At 33.8% G+C, this 23,254-nt stretch overlaps 2 protein-coding genes across 3 annotated transcripts in view; both read left to right on the top strand.

Annotated features, from left to right (window-relative positions):
* LOC144452251 (RNA-binding protein PNO1-like) overlaps positions 1 to 3,420 on the top strand; it is a 3,733-nt gene extending 313 nt beyond the window's left edge. Inside the window, exons 2-5 of the mRNA XM_078143309.1 lie at positions 744 to 893; positions 1,635 to 1,718; positions 2,321 to 2,381; positions 2,845 to 3,420. Coding sequence (XP_077999435.1) covers positions 744 to 893; positions 1,635 to 1,718; positions 2,321 to 2,381; positions 2,845 to 3,101 — 552 coding nt within the window. The 3' untranslated portion in view covers positions 3,102 to 3,420. The remainder of the gene's footprint in view (positions 1 to 743; positions 894 to 1,634; positions 1,719 to 2,320; positions 2,382 to 2,844) is intronic.
* A 3,090-nt stretch (positions 3,421 to 6,510) lies between these two features.
* Positions 6,511 to 21,493, top strand: LOC144447943 (spastin-like). Of its 2 annotated transcripts, XM_078138058.1 has the most exons (13): positions 6,511 to 6,931; positions 8,131 to 8,214; positions 10,480 to 10,563; positions 14,205 to 14,366; positions 15,574 to 15,740; positions 16,653 to 16,818; positions 17,209 to 17,348; positions 17,846 to 17,993; positions 18,289 to 18,380; positions 18,898 to 19,020; positions 19,300 to 19,450; positions 19,740 to 19,780; positions 20,442 to 21,493. In XM_078138058.1, the coding sequence occupies exons 1-13, from the start codon at positions 6,517 to 6,519 to the stop codon at positions 20,562 to 20,564; spliced, it is 1,896 nt and encodes a 631-aa protein (XP_077994184.1). In that variant the 5' UTR covers positions 6,511 to 6,516; the 3' UTR covers positions 20,565 to 21,493. The 2 variants fall into 2 exon arrangements, with proteins under 2 accessions (XP_077994184.1, XP_077994193.1); XM_078138067.1 differs by lacking the exon at positions 14,205 to 14,366.
* The last annotated feature ends 1,761 nt before the right edge of the window (positions 21,494 to 23,254 follow it).

Here is a 23,254-nt window from a genome sequence, read left to right as displayed (position 1 = left end):
ACTGTCAGTTCGCTTCACGTTGATTAATGAAAGTTTAATAGGTCAAGATTTCGTATGGTATAGCCTATTTGTCATTCAACGAACTGTTCATTTCAAGTCATGGATGTCACCACCGCAACTGCTATTGTGCAATGCTATCTGGGTTGCTTCTCTAATGAAGTATGGAAATCCTGGAATTGATCATGCTGTCCCAGTGGCATATTCCAGTAGTTTTAACATCCCTGAAATGTATTCATCCAGGATTTCATTGTAAGATGTCGTGAGTGGGAATAGAGTATATGAACATGTTTAATATCCTAGTAATAGTATTCCAGATGGATAAATGAGTTAAAGTGGATATATGGATGAGGATTGGGTATTTATTTTGGATTTTTAATTCATAAAACAATTTTATCATGGCTTCCTACTTGAAAAATCAATGTGAAACAATACATGCCAAGTCCTTGTTAGTAACTCAATAAATTGCAAAATTATTCATAAATTTGTAAAATGTTTGTTATTGTATATGTTTTTTTTTTTTTAGGTTTGCAATATATGGAGTTACAAACACAGACTTGGGGCTATGTAGTTTCACATTGATTTTGAGTTTCACAAGAAGCCATGATAAAATTGTGTTATAAATTAAAAATCCAAAATAAATACCCAATCGTCATCGATATGGACATTTGCAAGGATTTGTTCACGACCAGTGTTAGAAGAAGCACATAGTTTCAATAAACAAATCTTTCTATTTTCTACTGTAGGAAGGATCCACTGAAATTAGAAAGATTTCAGTGCCTGCTAACAGATATACACCCTTGAAAGAAAATTGGATGAAAATTTTCACACCTGTAGTTGAACATTTACAGCTTCAAATTCGTTTTAACCTCAGAACTAGAAATGTTGAAATTAAGGTAAGTGTTTACATATCACTGTAGGGCTGTCATGTATGCAGAACAAATTTAGGAAAGAGTTGTAGTTTTGTGTCACATAGTTAATGTATTGTCAATCAATGTGTAGCTTAACTATACTACATGTAGTAGTATTCAAATTACAGGGCTAGCAAGGATAGTGTGATGTTTGTTTGGTAGATGTGCTACAAATTTTGTATGTACACATGGAGGTATAAGCTTACTATACATTCAGGTGTAGACATAACAGTTGTCCATGTCTACGGAGCTGGACCTGTATGTTATCTAAAAAGCATAGAACTATAGACAATAAAAGAAGAGAAGGACTGAAAAGTGTGGTGTTATATTTGCAGCGATGTTGGCTGGAATACATTAATTGTTCAATTCTGTCGCCACAAATAAGATCTGTTCGTTGAAGTCTGACTTCTCACATAACTAAAGTAACATGGTTAATGCAGCGGTTTACTTTTCCTTGCTCTATGATTTGTTTTATAGTTACTTTTGCCTGTAACACTGACAAAAATTAATACTTTACATCTCCCTAAATTACAATGTAACATAGAACAACCAAGTAAACTCATATTGAAAGATCTCTGTTTTTGCTCAGATTCTCAGCATTATTGCCTTCATTATTATCTACAAACAATAGAATAGCTTGAAAGAGTTTGTTGTATTCCTACTTTAAACCAGTACATTTACTGTAATTTGTAAACTAAATGATTAACTTCATATTTTGTTTGACAGACTTCAAAAGAAACTACAGATATTGGAGCTTTACAAAGAGCAGCTGATTTGGTAAAAGCATTCTGTCTTGGCTTTGAAGTAGAGGTGAGCCCAACTCTCTATGTACTAACAATACATGTCGTCCAACAAGTGTTAAAGTTGTAATGGCATGGCAAAACTTAGTGTTATAACTCATAAGGAACAACCTCAATTAAATCACATAATATGCAAGTACTAATAAGATAAAAGACAGATAATGAATTGAGAGATATGCAATAAATGTTTTTAAAAATGTTGCTGTTTACATTGTCAACAATTTCAACATTCCTTGTGTATCGAAACTGTATGTGATGGTAAAAATGTGGGTACTTTTATATTAAGCATAATTATCACCAATTTGAAACTCTACGTTTGTAACTAAATATTGGCAGACAACTGAGGATAGAACTTGAGCTAGAATGAAAGATTCATTGTTATTGTTCGTACTCCTGTAAACTATACAACAAATAATTAGTGATTACAGCAGTGTACAATGTAATAAAAAACAATAAATTTTTCAGTCAAGAATCAATCTAGTTAACAATTGCTGTATATTACAGTAAGATGGATCACAATGATATGACTGTGTATGATACGTTAGTGTTTACCCCTGGAGATGATAACACAATAACAAAAAATAATTTTGCATGATTTTTCTCACTTTTTAGGATGCACTAGCATTAGTCAGATTGGATGAACTGTTTCTGGAATCATTTGATGTTACAGATGGTAAGTTTGTGTGTTAAATTAAATTATACCGCTGAAGCTTTTGATATGTGGTGGGTACACTTGTGGAAAACAATAACAGAGTGAAAGGGGTTTCACATCTTGCAATGTATCTCTACCATAGCAACCACAAAATATCAAATGTGTAACTGAATTTAACCAAATGTATATTTTCATGGAACATACGTAAAGTACGAATTTAGAATTTCAGCCATGCAGACGTGAAAATATCAGTTGAGTGTAAATTAATATGATGTACAAACTGAGGGATCTAGCACACATGCTAAATAGTTCAGTTTTTAAAATACTTTTTGTTATGTATACATAATATACAACTTTTTTTGAATTTTGTGCTCTACCTTTCCTTGAATTTTTCATTTACAGTAGCATTAAACAAACAACTAAACTGTATAGTGCTGTGTTGCCATGTCTGTGTCTTACATGCATATGACGTTTCTTTTTTCAGTCAAACCACTAAAGGGTGATCATCTATCAAGGGCAATTGGTCGTCTCGCTGGAAAAGGTGGCAAAACAAAATTCACCATTGAGAACAGTACAAAAACAAGAATAGTTTTAGCTGATAGTAAAATTCACATTTTAGGATCTTATCAAAACATCCGTATGGCAAGAACTGCAATCTGTAATCTTATACTAGGAAGTCCACCATCTAAGGTGTATGGTAACATGAGGGCTGTAGCAGCAAGAAGTGCCGAGAGATTTTAAAACATGAAAAAACCCCACACTATCGGGTTCTTTCTGTCAACCAGCCTGAGCTAATAGTGTGAATGTATCGCCAATTGAAAGAGGGCTCCAAGGCTGTAGTAACAAGATGTGCTGAGAGATTTTATATTGTGATAATAACTACCGGTACTCACAGTCAACCAGCTGGAACTGATGAAATGAATTCTGAACCACAAGTCATAAACTTTTACATGTACGGTCATGTCACCATAGCAGTACCTCCATATAGAATGTATTACAGCCAAACACAGATTCACTATCACTTATTTAGGACTGACAATAATTATGTCTCCTGACAAAATCCAAGTCTTTCTCATTTATGTAGTAATATGTAATAAAACTGCATTATTATAACAATTTAACGCTTGGTAAAATGTCCTTCATTCTTGATTTAACACTTTGTATTTTTTCAATTTCAATCTCACCTTCTTTTAATTTGGTTTCATAGTAGACACAGTTTCAACAATCATGTTATTTGTGCTGCTATGATGACGATGAATTTTTATTTTTTGTTTAACTTTGTATAAATGAACAGTCACAAGATAACTGATTGGTGTAGTTTTACTTGATGTGTCGTACGCAATATATGATGTAGATAAGGCCCAGCCTGCAGGGATGTACTGGTACAATTTAGAATGATAAAATACAATATACCAAACAGAATGTACTTGCTACTGTAGAGTGTCTGCAGTTTATATATAAGGAATCACTGTTCGGCCTAAAAAACAAAACTTGTTTGGTTCCTGTTACCTGACCCCACCTAGTTTTTCACTGCTGATCATAAACTTTTTTTAAAAATGTATTTGAGAAATAAGAAAATAAAACCATGCAAATTATGAAGTCTCGTGAGAAATAGCGGATGCAGAAACTGACATCAACTTAAACAGACATTATAAAACTGTTCTTCCAATCTGAAATGGCTGTACATTGATGGGAAGAAACCAATAACATAATGACCATATCAAAAACAACAAAACATAACTACCTAAACTATACACTCACACATGGAAAAAAAAAAAAAAAAAAAAAAATCTACCTACCCCACCTATTCTAAAATTGAGCGTAATCGAAATCACACAATTTGTTTAGGCCTTATGTAAGAACACACAATTCAACAACATTTGTGTACAAATAATTTGATCAAAATGTTTCACCAAATGACCAATTACAACTCTTTCATCCTACCCCTAGACTGTATAGTTTGTTGTTATAATGATATATTCCACCCTCGGTTGTCTGTTGGTTGATGAGGACACTCCAACATGGTACATCTTACAAGCTACCCTACCCTTGCCATGGATATGGTGCTCTGAAATGAACAATAATGTGTCATTGTACACCTGTGTGTAAACATGCAATTGTTGTGGTGCTCCCTTTGCTACAAAAGTTTATGTGATGTCAAGACAGAAGAAGAAAGACTCAGAGTAATAATCCAACTTGCTTGTTTGTAAATTACCTACTGTGGAAATGGGACTTTATTTATAGTGAAGCTTTAATAACCAGACAGATGTGCCTTGTATACGAAGATGGTGTGGCAGTGATTGTATACCTGTGTGTGGTTGATGTTTGCCAATCTACCCTAAACTTCCTGGCTTGAAAGCTAGTCAATGATTGATCCACTTCGGTTTGAATTACATTAGAATTACCCAACAAAATGAACTGTAAAATTACAATTACCATAAAATAGAATATTCTGTATATCAAAAAGCCACTGATAAAGAAAAAAAGGAAGATTCAACACAAGCCAGGTATACAGCCACCCTTAAACATGTTGAATCACTGTAGTCAAATTGATGATGACAACAAATTGGAGACAATAAAGAAGAAAATCTAATTATATTGAGAAGAAACAGACAGGTCTTCAAAGAAGATCCTTTTAACCCCAAAGTTTATGATGTAGTGAACCCAATCAAATTGCATAAAATGAAATTGAATTACTATGTGCCTGCCAGTATTAGAGTATGTTAATCCATAAATCATAGTACAATGTAGATGGTGTACGCGACGTGTTCTAGGGAGTAGATTATAGTGTACTGAAGACATCTCTCTTTCTCCCTACATATTTTATATAGTTGTTGCAGTGAAAGTCTGACTTGGTAATTTTTAGATATATAATTCCTCAGACATGGATAGGTGATTCTCATAAATCATTGCCAACAGATATGCTTTGCATAAATTAGATATGCTGCTAGATAGCATTTGAAAGAGTGCATACAAATATACCTTTGCCATCACTAAGCCATTCCTGGGATGAAAACATATAAATGAAGAGATTTTATGTTTTGGTTACAGTACTAACCATTTGAATTTTACTAGTATCTTGTTCATATTTTGGTTACCATGGCAACAATGAAATCTATTTCTGGGGATGTACTTAGATCCATGGCATACTTAGTAAACTTGAACCCATGCCAACATGCTATGTTGACTGGTTTTTGACAAAAAAGCTTGAATTTTCCAATATCACTTTTTCATATTGCCATAGCAACCATGCCACTAAGATGTCCATAGCTGGTTTTATCTCAATCTGATTAAAATCCGATGTGGTGAAAGCGGCTAGATGTCCTTATTTACCTCTATTCATCGTGTTGTGACGTTTGTTTTGTTCGGAGTGATCGCCGCCTTCCCAGCGGCGATCACTCCGAACAAAACAAACGTCACAACACGATGAATAGAGGTAAATAAGGACATCTAGCCGCTTTCACCACATCGGATTTTAATCAGATTGGTTTTATCTCATATGCAGTCTTTTTACAAAACGTCATCTATATCTACCCGTAAATGTACAAACAGACAAACGCAGGAATGAAGCACAAACTTCAACTATAGACCCTCCACCAACATGGAGGGTCTATGCTTCAACCCAACTCCTGTTGGCAGAGATGAAAAGTAGCATAACATGAAAGGCACACTGCAGACTCATTTTCAGATTTTTCGTCCATCACTAAGGGAACTTGTCAGATGTTACTCTTTTCCTTACTTGATTGACCAGTTTAATAAAAAAAAAAAATAATAAGTAAAATGTATTAAAAACATGACAAGTAAAGAGTAATTGCTATATGATGAATCGTTTTGAATAATTTAATACTAAATTAATAGAATGACCTGTGATTTATGTCAAATTGACAACATCACATTAGGTTTACAATTTGCATACACTTCATTTTTTGAGAAATATGAAAAAATATTAATTCCTTCACAATATTTCAGTATCTTGATTGTGAGAGTCATTTTTACATTTAGATATTTATTGAGTGTGATGAAGTAGATATATGAATGACTAATAGTAATACACTGTAATAATATCATTATGGAAAATCGTTTTGATACATCTGTGGGGTCGGGTTGTCTTTAATTAACCCAGCTAGGGGGTTTTTGCATATGGCGGACAGCTCGGATGTCACGCAAATCGAGCTGTGAAAACTCTTCCGGGAACAATGTGAAACCAAGAAATCAAGATAACGAATCCGTACATAGGAAAAATATACGATTAGCGAGCTATCCGTTAGTATTTCTCTTTGGTATCCTGCGTTGGTTGGTCTTACGCATATTCATAATTCTTTGCAATGTGTACGGTAACAAGGTAACGTTACAAAGCAGATCGGAGATAGCAGAACAACAGGAGGATCTCAACATTGATTGTCGAGTCCTGCCATTACCAATACCAACCATGGACTCACCTTCAAGGAAGCCGACTTCTGGCCCCGAAGTAGATGACCGTATATTAACACAACAACGGCAACACCACCGGAAAGCGTTCGAATATCTTTCAAAGGCCTTGAAAATTGATGAAGATGGAATCGCCACAACAGGTAAATATTACAATGCAACCTTCACACTTTGCACGTCAACGCGTGCTCTTATTTTGAAATTTGAATCTACAGAAACCGGTCTAACCTCACGTTAAACAAATGTTCGACATATTTAATATTTATAATCGTTTATCACAATGATCAAAAAATAAATATCAGGACTTTACAGGATGGGGTGCAATTTAGAGATTTCAAAATTCTGTGAAACGTTTCTGGAAAGTGGGAATCAATGTCAAGCTAAAAGCATAACTGCATTACATGTAATATATCATTATTGAATGAGTAAATTCGTGTAAATTTACTTTGTGTAGTGAGTATGAACACTGTACGTGAGATTGTATCGATAAATATTATGAAAAATGAAATATGGTAAAAATAAAATTCTGAAATATTTAACCCAATGTTATAATATTTATAATGTTGTAAGTTGTCGCGTGATGCTACTGTCGAGTGAAAACTATAAAATACATTGCTTTATATTATTGTTTGAAATGGTTTGAATTATATACATGTACATTCCATATAACACAAAGATTTCCTTGCATGCATACATGTACTCTACTGCACACAATGATCCTGCTGAGCCCACAATAAATTAAGTAGTCTAAAGACATTAACATAGATTTTACATTTACTTTGCTAACAAATGATGTAGACTGTGAAGGTCAAGTCTGATCCAATGCCTATGAACAAACTGACAGTTAATTGAGTATGCACTAATCATACAGAATTAATCATTATTTTCTGTTTGCACCTGTCAGTGACTTCATACAATCATATAACATTACTATATGTATATGCACTTATGTGCTTTTTATTCTAGAAATCCAAGGGATTAGGGTGGGGGACATATGCTGTCATGTGTGTCACTGTGTGTGGTTACGAGAAATGCCTCTAAATTGTTAAAAATTCACAACACTTTAAATCAATTTGGTACATGTAGGATAAGACATGGTAATAAGTTCAAATTCCAGAAGTGTACTAATTGTACAGTTGTGCTTGTCAAACACAGGTTGAAATGCATCTCTGATAAATGTATACATGTATGTTTGCACAAGGGTATGATTCACATTCAGCTGAAGTGGCCACAAATGTCATGGAGATGCACAGTGCCATATGTAAAATTAATACCTGGAGATTGTATAGAAATGGAGATTATTTTGTGATATGTCATAGCATTATTATTTTTTGCTTTTCAGCAAAGAAGAAACAAGCAATAGATTATTACAGAAAAGGTATAGCAGAGTTAGAAACAGGTATAGCTGTAGACTGTGAGAAACCAGGTATGTATCGAGTAATAGTTATTTGTTGAAGAAGACTTCTTTTGTAACACCCTCTCCCCTACCTACATGGCCTAAAGAAAATATGGATATGTTTAGTAATTTCAAATTAGGATGATATAAGTGAATTAATTTAAGTAAAGTTACATAATCATGACTGTTAGAGTGAGGTTGGTTGGGGTGGGGGTTGGATGGGTGATATCAAAAAGAAGTCTAGCTTTCTCCATGTATTTTGTCCCTAAATGGACAATTCTTTGTGTGACGGTCAAAAATTAAAACATTGACCATATATGGAAAACACAGTTCTGAAAAAAAGGACAATCATATCACAACAAACGACAATTTGACAAAAACATTTTCTTTTTAAAAAAAAAAGATAAGCTCATGAAAAAGAGCATGGTTTATGGTCCTTGAAAGTCCTGGGATTTACAACCACTCCTGGAAAAATTGAGTTATTCCAGGAAACTGTTTTAGAGTGAAATGTATCATGATCAGCCATCAAATGTTAAAACTTAATAGTACTGTCTGAAAAGTCTACTCATTACTGCAACTTGTGAAATGACAGTCTGTTGTGAGGTGTAGAAAATCACATCAATTGGCTTCAAAAACTTGAGAAAATATGGGAATTGAAGTGAGTTGTAGTATGTAAGTTGTAGTACTGTATGTACTTTGAGTGTCAATGAATTATTACATGCAGGTGTATACACAAGTCAGCAAGTCAAGAGGCAGATTTTTGTTTGAGTTAAAATCTATCAAATAGTTTTCATGCTTTGAACTTTATAGAAATGATTAATTGGTATAGCCTCAAATTTAAATGTAGTGTAGTATGTGTAGGTAAGCTCAATGCAGTACGAATACAAAATACCAAGTTCATGTAAAGTCTACAGTTGAAATATTTACTGCAGATCAAGGCTATAGTTTTGTAGTGTGTGTTTTACAATGTAATGGTTGTTTAATGAGTCTCAAAGTGGCTGTAATAATGTTTATATTGACTCCCTAGCAGTTTATTGTATACTGTTTGTGTACTCATTTTGTAAAAGGTTTTAAACAAAATTATAGGCCTGTGTAGTAATAGTATGTGACCTGAAAGCATATGTTAGGTCAAGAGAGCAGTTTAACAGTATTGTTGATGTTACAGGCCCTGCTGAAAGTATACATGTTCAGATCAACAAGCAGTTTAGCAGTGTGGTCACAGTCCTCACAGCTTGTGGAAAGTGTTATGTATTTATAGTTAGAATGGAATAACCCTACATTGCTGTACAGACTAACTGTTGCCAGTTGTGATGACTTCAATTGTGATGACTTCATCATCATGCATGGTCTGTTGTTTGATGACATCACCTGCACCGTGGCACATTTATTACTTTTAACAAATTGGCATTCAATACATGCATTCTGTTTACAGTTGTATTGAGTTATAGACAGCCAGTCAGTCTTTGTCTGTTATACAGGGTTTCAAAAGAAAACATTTTGAAAAAATCATAGGAAGGAAGAAAATGGCATTACCCCGGTAGGCGGTAGCAATGAATAGCATAGAATAGAAATGTATAGAGTAGAGTCCCTAATACGAAAAACAATATGATGGAATTTACAGATTATGGATTGTTCTGTGTTGTAACATTCTAAATGTAAATTAACCTTTATGGAATCTAATTGTAATTAGATAAACATTGATAAACATTTAAAGGTATTATAAAAAAATATATTGCTGTTTATTGGATTGCATTTGATGTATCAGTAATGTCATCATCCAGCCTAGGGCATCATTCATATTCTGCTGTGAATTTACAATTTCGTCTGAACATATGTTGAGCCAAACACTTTCTAATTTAATCAAATTCACTGTGTTTGGTGCAGTGCGAAGTCACATAATTGTATTCGTAATTTAAAAGTGATGTCTAAAAAGATGTAGACAGGTTTAATAACCATATCAGTTTATTGAAAATTCACACAGATGACGGGCTTGTTTCCTTTTCTGATTGGTTGGAAAAAAGACTTTGTGACTTCTGTGTGTGTGTGTGTGATTACATATAATTACATGTACTTGGAAACTCTTTTGAGGGGTTGTGAGGTCTAACTGAGTAGCGTTCACTTAAACATGTAATGAGTTTTGAAAATAACTGAAGTATGCCGTCAACATTCCACTATAAATGTATGATTCTAGATATTCAGTAGTTGTCACGATAGAACCTCTGTGCTAGTTTGAGACCAAAAAAAAAGTAATTGCAGTACATTATTTGTTTATCATTTGCTTATATTGTCCTGTAGGAGAAGAATGGGAGAGAGCAAGAAGGCTGCAAGATAAAATGAGGACCAATTTAGTCATGGCATCTGACAGATTAGCTGCTTTACGTATGTACATGTAATATTGAAATACTCTCTATATTTAGCTATGCTTCATTTTCTAATGCACATCATTTCTAAATTTCTACCCACATCATTTCTGAATTTCTGCCCACATCATTTCTAAATTTCTGCCCACCTCTTTTCTGAATTTCCACCCATATCATTTCTGAATTTCTACTCATATTATTTCAGAATTTCTCCCCATGGAATTACTGCCCACATAATTTCTGAATTTCTAGCCGTATCATTTCTGAATTTCTGCCCACATCATTTCTGAATTTCTGCCCACATCATTTCTGAATTTCTAGCCATATCATTTCTGAATTTCAAGCCATATCATTTCTGAATTTCTAGCCGTATCATTTCTGAATTTCTGCCCACATCATTTCTGAATTTCTGCCCACATCATTTCTGAATTTCTAGCCATATCATTTCTGAATTTCAAGCCATATCATTTCTGAATTTCTAGCCTTATCATTTCTGAATTTCTGCCCACATCATTTCTGAATTTCTAGCCATATCATTTCTGAATTTCAAGCCATATCATTTCTGAATTTCTAGCCGTATCATATCTGAATTTCTGCCCACATCATTTCTGAATTTCTAGCCATATCATTTCTGAATTTCTGCCCACATCATTTCTGAATTTCTAGCCGTATCATTTCTGAATTTCTGCCCACATCATTTCTGAATTTCTGCCCACATCATTTCAGAATTTCTAGCCATATCATTTCTGAATTTCTGCCCATATCATTTCTGAATTTCTGCCCACATCATTTCTGAATTTCTAGCAACATCATTTCTGAATTTCTGCCCACATCATTTCTGAATTTCTGCTCATATCATTTCTGAATTTCTGCCCATATCATTTCTGAATTTCTGCCCACATCATTTCTGAATTTCTAGCCATATCATTTCTGAATTTCTAGCCGTATCATTTCTGAATTTCTGCCCACATCATTTCTGAATTTCTGCCCACATCATTTCTGAATTTCTAGCCATATAATTTCTGAATTTCTGCCCACATCATGTCTGAATTTCTAGCCATATCATTTGTTAAATTTTGTTCTATTCCTTTCTGTTGCTTAATATCTTCATCCTGTATTGGCATCACTATTCTATGATTTATACATTATACCACAGTTGCTGCAGCAGTTACATAATTCTTATATTGAAGTCAAGTGAGATAGTGTGATAGCTAGGATGTTTACCTATTGCACTTAAGAATATTTATCCAAAGCTTTTTCTTCCCGAGTTCAAAACTAGACAACAATCACAACCAGAGTTTTAAAGTGTTGTGTGATGTATTCATTGATTCACTTATAATAAATATGGTAGGGAGTTTGGTAATATAGCATAGCAAATCAATACTAAGGATTTATATTTGCAAATTAAATGATTATGTAATTTAGATACATGTTAAGTTTTACTTGGAAATTAATTTTTGAATGTATAAGAGTTTCTCATCATTTACAAATACAAGTATGTACATAAAATGTACAATATACAATGATTAGTTGAGTATGTTTGATTAAATGATTCCTTCCTTCATTTATACAATGTTGATATAAAACAGTAGTTTGTATACATTTATAAATTTACAAGTATGTACATAAAATGTACAGTATACAGTAGTTAGTGGAGTATGTTTAATTAAATGATTCATTCATTAATTTATACAGCATTGATGTGACACAGTATGACTCAGTGACACTGTGATGGTATGATTCTACAATCAAGTCTTGTTTAGGAGTTAAACCATGGAGGTCATTGCAAACAATTACATATTAATTATTCCCCAAAATTGTTCATAGTTTGGCCAAAAAAAATATGAATGACTTCAGAGGCCTTGTCACTACCACTTGCTAGACCCTTAGGTCATGAGTATTTTCCAGAAGAATGAAGCAAAAAATTGGGGAATAATGTACCATAATTATACCAACTCAAGCATAATTTATGGAAAACGGGGAAAATATAATGGCAATTTAGAATGTTTTGACTGTAGTTTGAGTATCACAGAATGAATGATGTAGACCCGGGTACCGGTTGTGGTCAAAGACAATAGCTTGGCTTGTGCTTGGTGTAAGAGTCATTGAACTGTTGATATGCAATTACAATAATATTGATATGACAGTGTGGTCAAATTTGACAAGTACAAGAGTCTAATGTTCTGTCAGTTACTCATATATATGCATAAACAGTGTACAGTTCTGAAATTGTAGCACTACAAAGTGTCTCCATTGTAGATTAACTTTTACTGAAGTGTTAAATTCTGTTGAGTCATCTACATTTTTTCAGTAGTCTTTCCTCGAGGGGAAAAGAATTGGAACATGCAAAGAATTCAACATGGCAGCCTGGCATGACAACTGATCAGTTTATGTCAATTGCTGTACTTTCTGCATGTATGAAATTAGAGTAAACTAAACGTATATGTCTAAAGTGTAATCTGTAGTTTTCAGTCAATTTTATTTCAAAACCATTGCATATGGACAAATAAATTGCATCGAAACGAATGATTACTTAGAACAGACCTCTGTCACCTTAGTCAGTGTTGATGAAATTACTGTGTAAGTATTACTTTGATGAAATTGATGAATGCTTCGTCTGTAGAATACAAATGACAGCTATATACTTTAGTTCCAGACATATCAAACTAATAAATTTAGTTTCCATATAGACACATATTAAGACATATAATTATTCATACCAGCTTTCAAGTACGATTCTAACAAATGCCTACATGTATCAGATATTACTGCTAGCATTTCTATGTGTACATGTCTACATCCCTCTGTCTGTATCTCCTGTCTGTCTATTTGTATATCTATTATTGAATTTCTATCACCAATTCTTGCTTATAACAGTTCTTTCAACATATTTGTATCACATTTTTCGGTCATTTGAATACTGATTCTTTCTATTTGCATACCTATTCTAGCTCCACGATTACATTGATCCTGTCTACATTTTCTATTTGCGCAGTTGTTCAGACTTAACATACCTTTTCTGTCTTTCTACTTGCAAACTGATTCTTTCTATTTGCACAGGAATTCTGACTTTACATACCAATTCTGTATTTGTACACCAATTCTGTCTGTTTGCACAGGAGTTCTGATCAATTCCTTATACAATTCAATCTATTTTAATGGGATTTGTGACTTTACATGCCTGTTATGGCTATGTACATGTATTTACATATCAATTCTGATTATTTGCATATAGGAATTGTGATTTTACATGCCTGTTAATATTATGTATTTACATATCAATTCAATATATGAATTGTGACTTTACACAAATTCTTTATATATTTGCATACCAATTCTCTGTGTGCATATAGGAATTCTGACTTTGCATAATTGTATCTTTATTTGCATACATATTCATTTTGTTTATGCATACTGATTCTTCATATTTGTTTGCGAAATTGATCTATTGTTCGGATATTTTCTCCTCATATCATTCTACATACTTATTTTTCCTGTGTGTTGGTATACCAAATTCTTTCTGTCTGTCTGTCTGTCTGTCTGTCTGTCTGTCTGTCTCTGTCTGTCTGTCTGTCTGTCTGTCTGTCTGTCTGTCTGTCTGTATGTCTGTCTGTCTGTATGTATGCATTTCAATCATCCTGTAGCATTCTTTCTTCACAGTCGAAGCAATTGATGTTAACGATGACCTTGCAACGTATGGTAGTAGTACGTGTACTACTAGCGCTAATAGTAAAGCACCTGCCAGCTCTGTGCCTGATGTAAAACCTAAAGGTAGTCCTAGAACCAGTAGAAAAGCTAGTGATGTACTAAAGAATTCTAATGGTATGTTCATTTGTTGATGCACAGATGTATTAACCAATACTAACTGATATATTGTGCATGAAATTTTACTAAGCTGTTCTTTTAGACATCTGAGATTGATATCAGATTTTTGAAAACATTGTTCTTTTTATATGTCTATATTTATATATACTAATAGAATTGCAAAGAAACTATAGCCATTTGACTAGAGAATATCATTCGCATTTCCATTCTCAAATCTACCTACATGTCTGCCATGCTATATTAATTCTTCATAACACTAACTCTTAAAAACATATTTCACATTCATTTCAGTATATTTCAATCTTTAAGAGCTAAGGTGGTATTTTCACTGTAACCCCTCCATGACAATCTACTTCATATCAAAAAGGTCAATGGTATAACCATGCAATATGTCTTCCCAAACTAATTCATAAGTTTTAGATGTTTGATATAGTAAACACCCAACATACTGTAACATAATTTATCGTTAAGATATCAATTTGTTTTTTAATCTGCAGAAGTCGATTCCAGAAGTGATATTGCTACATGACTGACAAAGTTTACCCATAGGCATTATTTGTGCACAGTTTACAGTAACATAATACATTTCTGCATTTTGCCCAACTTATAACTATGCCTATGTATTTGTACCTACTAGTGAAAAAGGAGAAGAAATAGTTACATGTAAATACTGAATGAGAAATACATATACAGGAACAGACAAAAAATAGTTGACTCAATGATGTAGTACCCCACTCATAAAATTAAACTACATCTGTACATGTATTTTTCTTCAAAGGCAATAAGTCATTAAATAATCTAACATGTTGCTTGTCCTTTATTTAATGCAAGTATACCGTCACTTTCCAGACCTAGCCAGTTGGCTTTGAAAAACTCGCCTACTTACCTCAGGTTGGAGTCGGGACAGTTTGGTGTCTGATCACAAAAATATCTTAAATTGAAACTCTTGGAGACTCCTGTATCCTTCCTGACTTGTGTCACCTATGAGAGGTGTTGTGAACTTGTTCTGTCTGTGAGTGCATGTGACTCCATAGCATTTACCATCCTATGTGTAAACATGAATAGCATTCTAACCTAAGACGTCGGTGCACCTGAACATACTGAAGTAGGATGCATACATGAAAACATGGCCAGTATTATCAATACATAGCTACAGACAAACTTGTACCAAACGTAATATAATGATGGAAATCTTCTTTTGTAGTTTCAGGTTATCAAAAACCAAGACCTAGTTCACCTAAATTAGTTCATAAAAGTAACACATTACCAAGAAGTGGAAACCAACGTAGCAATAGCCCTACAGGATATAATAGACAAGGTACCAAGACAAAGAATTCTACATACAGCTCACAACCAGCACTTCATACAAAGGTATGTACCATAAAACATTCTACATACAGCTCACAACCAGCACTTCATACAAAGGTATGTACCATAAAACATTCTACATACAGCTCATAACCAGCACTTCATACAAAGGTATATACCATAAAACATTCTACATACAGCTCACAACCAGCACTTCATACAAAGGTATATACCATAAAACATTCTACATACAGCTCATAACCAGCACTTCATACAAAGGTATGTACCATAAAACATTCTACATACAGCTCATAACCAGCACTTCATACAAAGGTATATACCATAAAACATTCTACATACAGCTCATAACCAGCACTTCATACAAAGGTATGTACCATAAAACATTCTACATACAGCTCATAACCAGCACTTCATACAAAGGTATGCACCATAAAACATTCTACATACAGCTCACAACCAGCACTTCATACAAAGGTATATACCATAAAACATTCTACATACAGCTCACAACCAGCACTTCATACAAAGGTATATCGTTGATCCTTTACAGCCACAATGACTCTACTTTTTGGCAGATTTGTAATCTGTCTACCCTGTATGATGTCTTTCTATTATCACTAGCGCCCCCCCCCCCCCCCCCCCCCCCCCTTCAATGGGCACAGTCAGATGGTGTTATCAGAAAGCAAGCCCTCCCACAATGGTCTGAGTAATCAAGTCAAGATTCTTGTGGTTACAAACAATTCAACACATTGTTTACAACAGCAATATTTCCCATAATGCATCATTCAATATGACCGTTTACATGTTCCCTATCCCATGATCTCCCATCATTATAATACTTGTAATCAAAACAATTGAATATATTACCAAGTTTCCATTCTATTGCAATTATTACAGTAGATTTATCAAAATATGGAGAAAAATCTGATTACTTTGAATCGTTTGTCATTGTAGGGTCGGCAAATCAAGAAGAATACCACAGGGGAAACACCAAGAATAGATAGAAGACCTTCGTATAAAAAGAAACTTGCAGGATTAAAATCAATTGATCCAGTTTTAGCTAATAGAATCCTTGATGAAATTGTTGACAGTGGTATCGCAGTCAAATGGCGGGATATCGGTGAGTTGACACGTCCAGTCATATTCAATATCATGATGTGATAGCTATTACTAAAGAAATACTTTGTGCATACACTTCTCCCACTGCTGTTAGCATTTAGAGAATTCAGGATAATGTTGTTTTTGTACCCATGACAGCAAAGTGTTGTCTAAAAACTCGTGCTTTGCTGTACAACAGATAGAAGTATTTTATTTCATTTAATGTATCGCTTATGATAGAAACAGATAAAGAGTTGTATGTATATGGCATATGGCATACATAATATTCAACATGGTTGCAATGGACAGTTCAGTGAACAAGCTTTTACTGAATCATTTATGTGTAAAAGAATCACTTCAAAAAACGTTAGAATATGATTTTGAATTGATTGCATTTCCTAATTGTTTACAGCTGGGCAGGACATCGCCAAACAAGCACTACAAGAAATTGTTATTCTGCCATCATTGAGACCAGAACTATTCACAGGGTTAAGAGCACCAGCTAGGGGGCTTCTATTGTTTGGACCCCCTGGTAATGGTAAAACTCTCCTGGTAAGACATTTTCAAATGTTTTTTCTAGCATCACTTAAACCAGAGCTCCATGTTTTAGAGAATAGAAAGAGAGAATTAAGTTGTTTTGACCACATGAATATGGTACAACATTATTGGTAAAATATTTGACGTTAAGATATTATTTTTTGTCACCCCACTCATTTGTGTAATGTAAATGTAGATGACAAGAAATGAAAAAAAAGCAAAGCAAGGAAAGCTAATTTTAAAATTCACTTGCAAATAATTTCTTAGTAATTCTTTGTCGTATTGAATACATTAAAATGATGTACAAGATGTCTCATTTTCCTTATGAAAACATCATGCACATGTATTGAATATATATTATACTGTTAAAAGTAATGCATATCATAGATTCCATAGTGGGGCAGTACTTCCTGTTCTAAGTATGATTTTATCAATTGGAGAGAAATCACAGTAATCCAAAGGTATTAGTCAGTGTAAGTGATTTATTGTGTTCTTTATCATCCTGTGTTCAGGCCAAAGCTGTTGCCCATGAATCTAACGCCACCTTCTTCAGTGTTAGTGCAGCAACATTAACATCTAAGTACATTGGAGAGGGAGAGAAGCTGGTCCGCACATTGTTTGCAATAGCAAGGGAACTCCAGCCATCTATCGTTTTCATAGGTCAGTACAAATTATTGATGTGTTGTGTCTGCACTCCATGAAATATTAGATTCTGTTATGTCTGAAGAGTCTCAGGTTTGTAAATATTTTGATCAATGATTCATACTGTAGATTACTTCCCTGTATCATTCTCCAAAACAGACATCTCTCTGATGAGTTGTCGGCATAAACTGTACACAATGTATATTGTGGATATGATATTACTTTTTAATAGAATTGAGTAACATTTCAAGGATCAAAAATAATGATTTGTATGAATAATACATGTTTTATTTTGTTATTGTACCGTCTGTAGATGAAATTGATTCCTTGTTGTGTGAACGCCGTGAAGGGGAACATGAAGCTAGCAGGAGATTAAAAACTGAATTTTTACTACAATTTGATGGGGTAGGTCACTGCTTACCCAGTATGTACATACAACCAGTTTAATAATTTGGTCACTAGCATGAATGTAGTAACATTTGGAAGTGGTTTTTGGACTAGAACTTACAGCCATGGTAGTCAAATACTGTAGCTTCCTTTGAAAAAAGAAATTACAATTTCTCTCTTTCATATCAAAATAGTATACTTGGTCAAGTCAAAATAGTTCTGCTAATTTAATTTAAGGATGCTGTAATTTCAGGAACAGAAAGAATTGATTTGGTTGAACATTTAGACTGCTTTGTGTACGATCACATTATATGAATCCACAACCACATTTTCACCAATCTGGAATGCCCTGTAGTGATAGTTCTTTTGAATTGAAATTGTCTGTGAATTTGGTAATCAGAATATAGCGTTATATAGACTATGTGTTGTAACAGTACCATGAAAGGTTTACCACCATGTAGATTTGACAATGGATATAAAACTAGTTTTATATCAGACCCTACAAATTCTCTTCATTTATTATTTTAATCACTAGGTTACTAGTAATAGTGATGAAAGGTTGCTAGTGATGGGGGCTACAAACCGACCACAGGAGTTAGATGATGCTGTACTCAGAAGATTTCCTAAAAGAGTTTACGTCACAATGCCAACCCTAGAGGTAAGAGGATAGACTGTAAATACATACATGATTGTCTAGACTAGTAAATGTACTTTGAATATGTAAGATGCTTGAATTGTGTTGAATTTACAGAGGTTGCCAAGTAAATGGTGGTCTGAATGAGATTTGAATGAATAGAACCTAGTGAAATGTCAAAGAAAAACATCCAAAGCACTCAAGATGTAACTGAAGTATGTATAGTGTATAGGTAGTGAAACATTGTAACTTGTATCAATCATAAAATGAAGTTCACAGCAAACTGTTTGGTATGTCCAATAGGCTCGGAAGAAACTATTATCGCAACTTTTAGCAAACCATGGCAATCCATTGAATGAGAGAGAATTGAATCAATTGGCAAGAATGACAGAAAACTATTCTGGGAGTGATTTAACAGCTCTTGCAAAGGATGCAGCATTAGGACCTATCAGAGGTAGGCATTATAGCATCTATTGACCACATGGTGTAGATGAAGAGGGACATAGAACTGACCATTTTACCAATGATAAAAACTGGTTCTCTGAAAGCAAATCAATTATTTTAAGAGATAGTTGAGAGGTCTATCAATAGCTTATAAATTGATGATTATTGAGGAGGATTGTAAAATTCCTGTACTTCATCCCACTACATAAACAACTTTTTGAAGTATTTTGAAGTCAGATTTGATAAGTTTTATTTAAAGTTATCCTAATGTTAATGTATTGTGTCTTTGTTATGTATAGATCTTGCTCCATCACAAGTCAGGTCAATGGAAGCACATCAGGTTAGTATACATACATTCAACATTCATAATCTTTTCTGCCTGAATGTTAGTTTTGTTGATTTAGGTTTAACAATGGAAAGTGGTCCGACATACTGACTGGTACAATTTAGGTCCAAATAAAACCATGTCCATGCCATAAAGATTATATTTTATTACTTATAATGATAACATCTTATATCTTTTTGTTTCATGCACTTTTAGGATAAAACATATTGACTTAGCTTGAAGTGAAAGTTTGATTGTGCCACATTCCATATTTGGATATATATTGTGCTTAGATTATAAACAGATGGTTATCTTGGTTTAGCAGTTATCTTATCGTGGTTGTGATCTACTTCTAGGAGTGATAATTACTAACATTGATTTGAAAATTAACTTATAGCATGGGATGGGGGGGGGGGGTGTCAGAATTTTAACCATGCTTGTGGCTTGTATCAAATCTGTGATTCCAATTGATTATGTAGTCAACCAGTTGTTATCCCAACTACTGTAACATGTGAATCATTGCTTGTATTTAAATAGCAATCCCAAATGACTCTACATCCGACCAGTTTTCATCCCAACTCTTGTAAATCTTGAGTCACTTCTATTTTCTATGGGATTTCACATTCAGCACAAGCAATTTAATCAGTATCAAACTGATTTCTTTGAATTTTTTCAGGTCAGAGACATTCAACTCAGAGATTTTGAAGATTCTTTACGGAGAATTCGTCGCAGTGTCCCATCGCACACACTTAATGCGTATGATGATTGGAATCAGCAATATGGTGATATGGGTGTCTAATCTTAATAAGCCTTGTTTCTGCCACAAACAAAGAGCACAGCTAATGCACGCTACAAAATAAGTTATTTCATTGTGATTAAAAAATCAATTTTATAGTTTGTGATTTAATAGCTTAAATTTTTTGAATAGTTCAGGAGTTGTGAATGATATGACTGTATTTAGTTTTTTGAAATTTGAGGCCGCAATATGTTTGAAATGGAAGCATAAGTTCTGACTTGCTGTGAACGGTCACAATGACCTGGCATATTGGAATGAATGTAAACCTACATTGCTGTTGTTAGGACCATCCTTTATTTTTCAGTTTGAAGGCTACAACTTTTATGTTGTTTAACAGTGTTCCCCAGGTATTTTACTAAGTGCCCCCCCCCTCCCCCCCCCCCAATATTATGGTACAAGGTATGGAAATATATGCAAATTTTACCAGGTTTCCCCCTCTGTTACCAGAGTTCCTGATGTGAACCCTCAGCAAAAAAAACGTAAAAAGTTTGACTCTTGTATTTTGTATTTATTCATGACAAATGATAGAGAAATTACATTGGATGATTTTTATTTATTAACATATTTTTGAAATGTAAGTTACTGATATATGACAGTATCTTGAATCGTTAAAATGAGTTTGTATCTAAATAGTTGACAATCCATGACATGTGATAAAATTCCGGTTAATGCCAATGGTATGAAAAATGTCATATTATGCAAATAAGTCAAGGAAGTTTCCATATTTATTATGATATGCTAATGAGGCATAGGTCTCAAGGTAGTAACCTTTTGATATGCTAATTTATTGTACCATATCAAGTCCACACAGCTGTTGATATGCAAATGATGCATAAGACATGAATGGTGATACCTTTTGGTATGTTGATTAGTAATACCATATTAGGGTCACACAGCTGTTGGTATGCAAATGAGGAATATGATATATTGTTTCCTGGCTTAACTTTTGCAAGATGTCACCAAAAGAAAGTATTGTAATTTTTTTTTTTTTTTTTTTTTTTTTTTTAAATCTTTGATGAAATAGTTAATTAAGCCTATCTCAGCCATATTCAGTGCCTATGAAAGTGTTTCATTTTGGAGCTTTTGGAAAGTTAAGGAGAATCATTTGTCGTTTGAATGTTTTTTTCAAATTCTGATTTTGGTGTTTGTTGCACTACTTAGCATAGATAGTTTATGTACAAAATTTAACCAACCATGTTTTCAGTACAAGTTCCAGCATTGTTCCAGACAAGTATTAACTAGGAGAAACTAACTATTTATATCATATTTGTCTGTCTTGTAATGTTGTAAATTTTTTTTCAAGTTTTTTTGCAATCTTTAATTCTGGTAAAATCCATGGTCATCCGCAATTCAGTCATGATAGAATATGTACTGCGTTGAGGGCGCTTGCTTTAATAAAGAGCGCCCCCAACGTTCGTCTTTCTGGGTAGGATATGTAGTACTCATGCACCACCCCATGTTGAATGTTGTATCTATGGCAACAATCAATCTCTCAGGTGTAAAAAAATGACATATCTCAAGTAATCTCTTTTTTTTCAATAAAAGATGTTGGTAAATATAGGTAACACACAAGTACAAATGTTCAACTTTTCTGTACCAGAAGCAAATGTTATTGGTGGATTAAAGTGACAATTCGTATTTATTTGCAGAACTTCTGTATCTGTTATGTTGTGATGTGTGGAAGTAGATGAAGTGAAACATCAAATAGAAATAAACGTGACATTTCCCCCAAGTCGTATTGATGTGGGGGGTAAAATTTTTAAAAGGCCTATGTTTCAATCCCAGGTCATCACATTAGTGTTAGCTTTATAATAAGGATTACATTGAATCATTCTTTTGTTCTGAACCAATATAAGACTGCAAACAATTGGTTTTCACATCAAGCTTTTAATCCTAATCTGAAGTGGGCCTTTAGGTTATTTTGATAACACACAAAAGTATGATGTATTCAAACTGTTGAAACACTCCTTAAGAGAATGATTCATTTCACACCCAACATTCAATAAAACACACAGAACTACAGTATTCAGGCACAGCCTTAATATGATATTTAATAGGGATATTGATAACTTAGCAAGAAGTAACATTTATTATAAAAGTGTAAAACATCTCTGTCATTTCCCCTGCTACACCCTACCTATCAATACAGACACAGATATGTCTTTCCCCTGCTACACTCCATCTATCATCAACACAGACACAGCTGTCTTTCCCCTGCTACACCCCACCTTGTTTTGTCAACAGACAAAGAGTTGTCTATCCCCTCCAAAATCCCACCTTCTGTTATCGACACAGACACACAGTGTCATTACAAATTACTCCAGAGGGCCACAAAATGATATGCTAATAAGATGCAATAGCCGCCACCTTAACTTTAGGTCAAAATTAATAAATTTGTAATATATAAGCAGTGTATACATTTTGACATTGTACCAACTATTGGTGCCTGGATGTATTCACCCCCGTAATAACCCACTAATGTAATCAAGTATATCAAAATTGACAATAACATATCACTTTGATACGTAATTAAAAATGAAGATTTAGAGCTCAATTTGCCAATGCATATTATCTAAACACTTAAAGTACAGAGTTCACACCTGTGTCATCCGCAATGGCAAGAAACTGTGTCACATATTCATGTAATTTAATAAGGGTGAATTTATTCTAAGAATGCTGCAGCTAATCCTTAT

Source organism: Glandiceps talaboti, chromosome 2 (assembly GCF_964340395.1).
Source record: "Glandiceps talaboti chromosome 2, keGlaTala1.1, whole genome shotgun sequence".
NCBI lineage: Eukaryota > Metazoa > Hemichordata > Enteropneusta > Spengelidae > Glandiceps > Glandiceps talaboti.
Note: the sequence above shows the minus strand (reverse complement) of the source record. Positions and strands in the feature narration are given on the sequence as shown.

What these genes read in the sequence shown, in the direction of transcription:
- LOC144447943 (XM_078138058.1), top strand. Translation starts at nt 6,517, where the DNA reads ATGTCACGCAAATCGAGCTGTGAAAACTCTTCCGGGAACAATGTGAAA. An exon ending in TGTAGACTGTGAGAAACCAG is followed by an intron (nt 8,215 to 10,479) that starts GTATGTATCGAG and finishes ATTGTCCTGTAG; the next exon opens with GAGAAGAATGGGAGAGAGCA. An exon ending in TCACAATGCCAACCCTAGAG is followed by an intron (nt 19,021 to 19,299) that starts GTAAGAGGATAG and finishes TATGTCCAATAG; the next exon opens with GCTCGGAAGAAACTATTATC.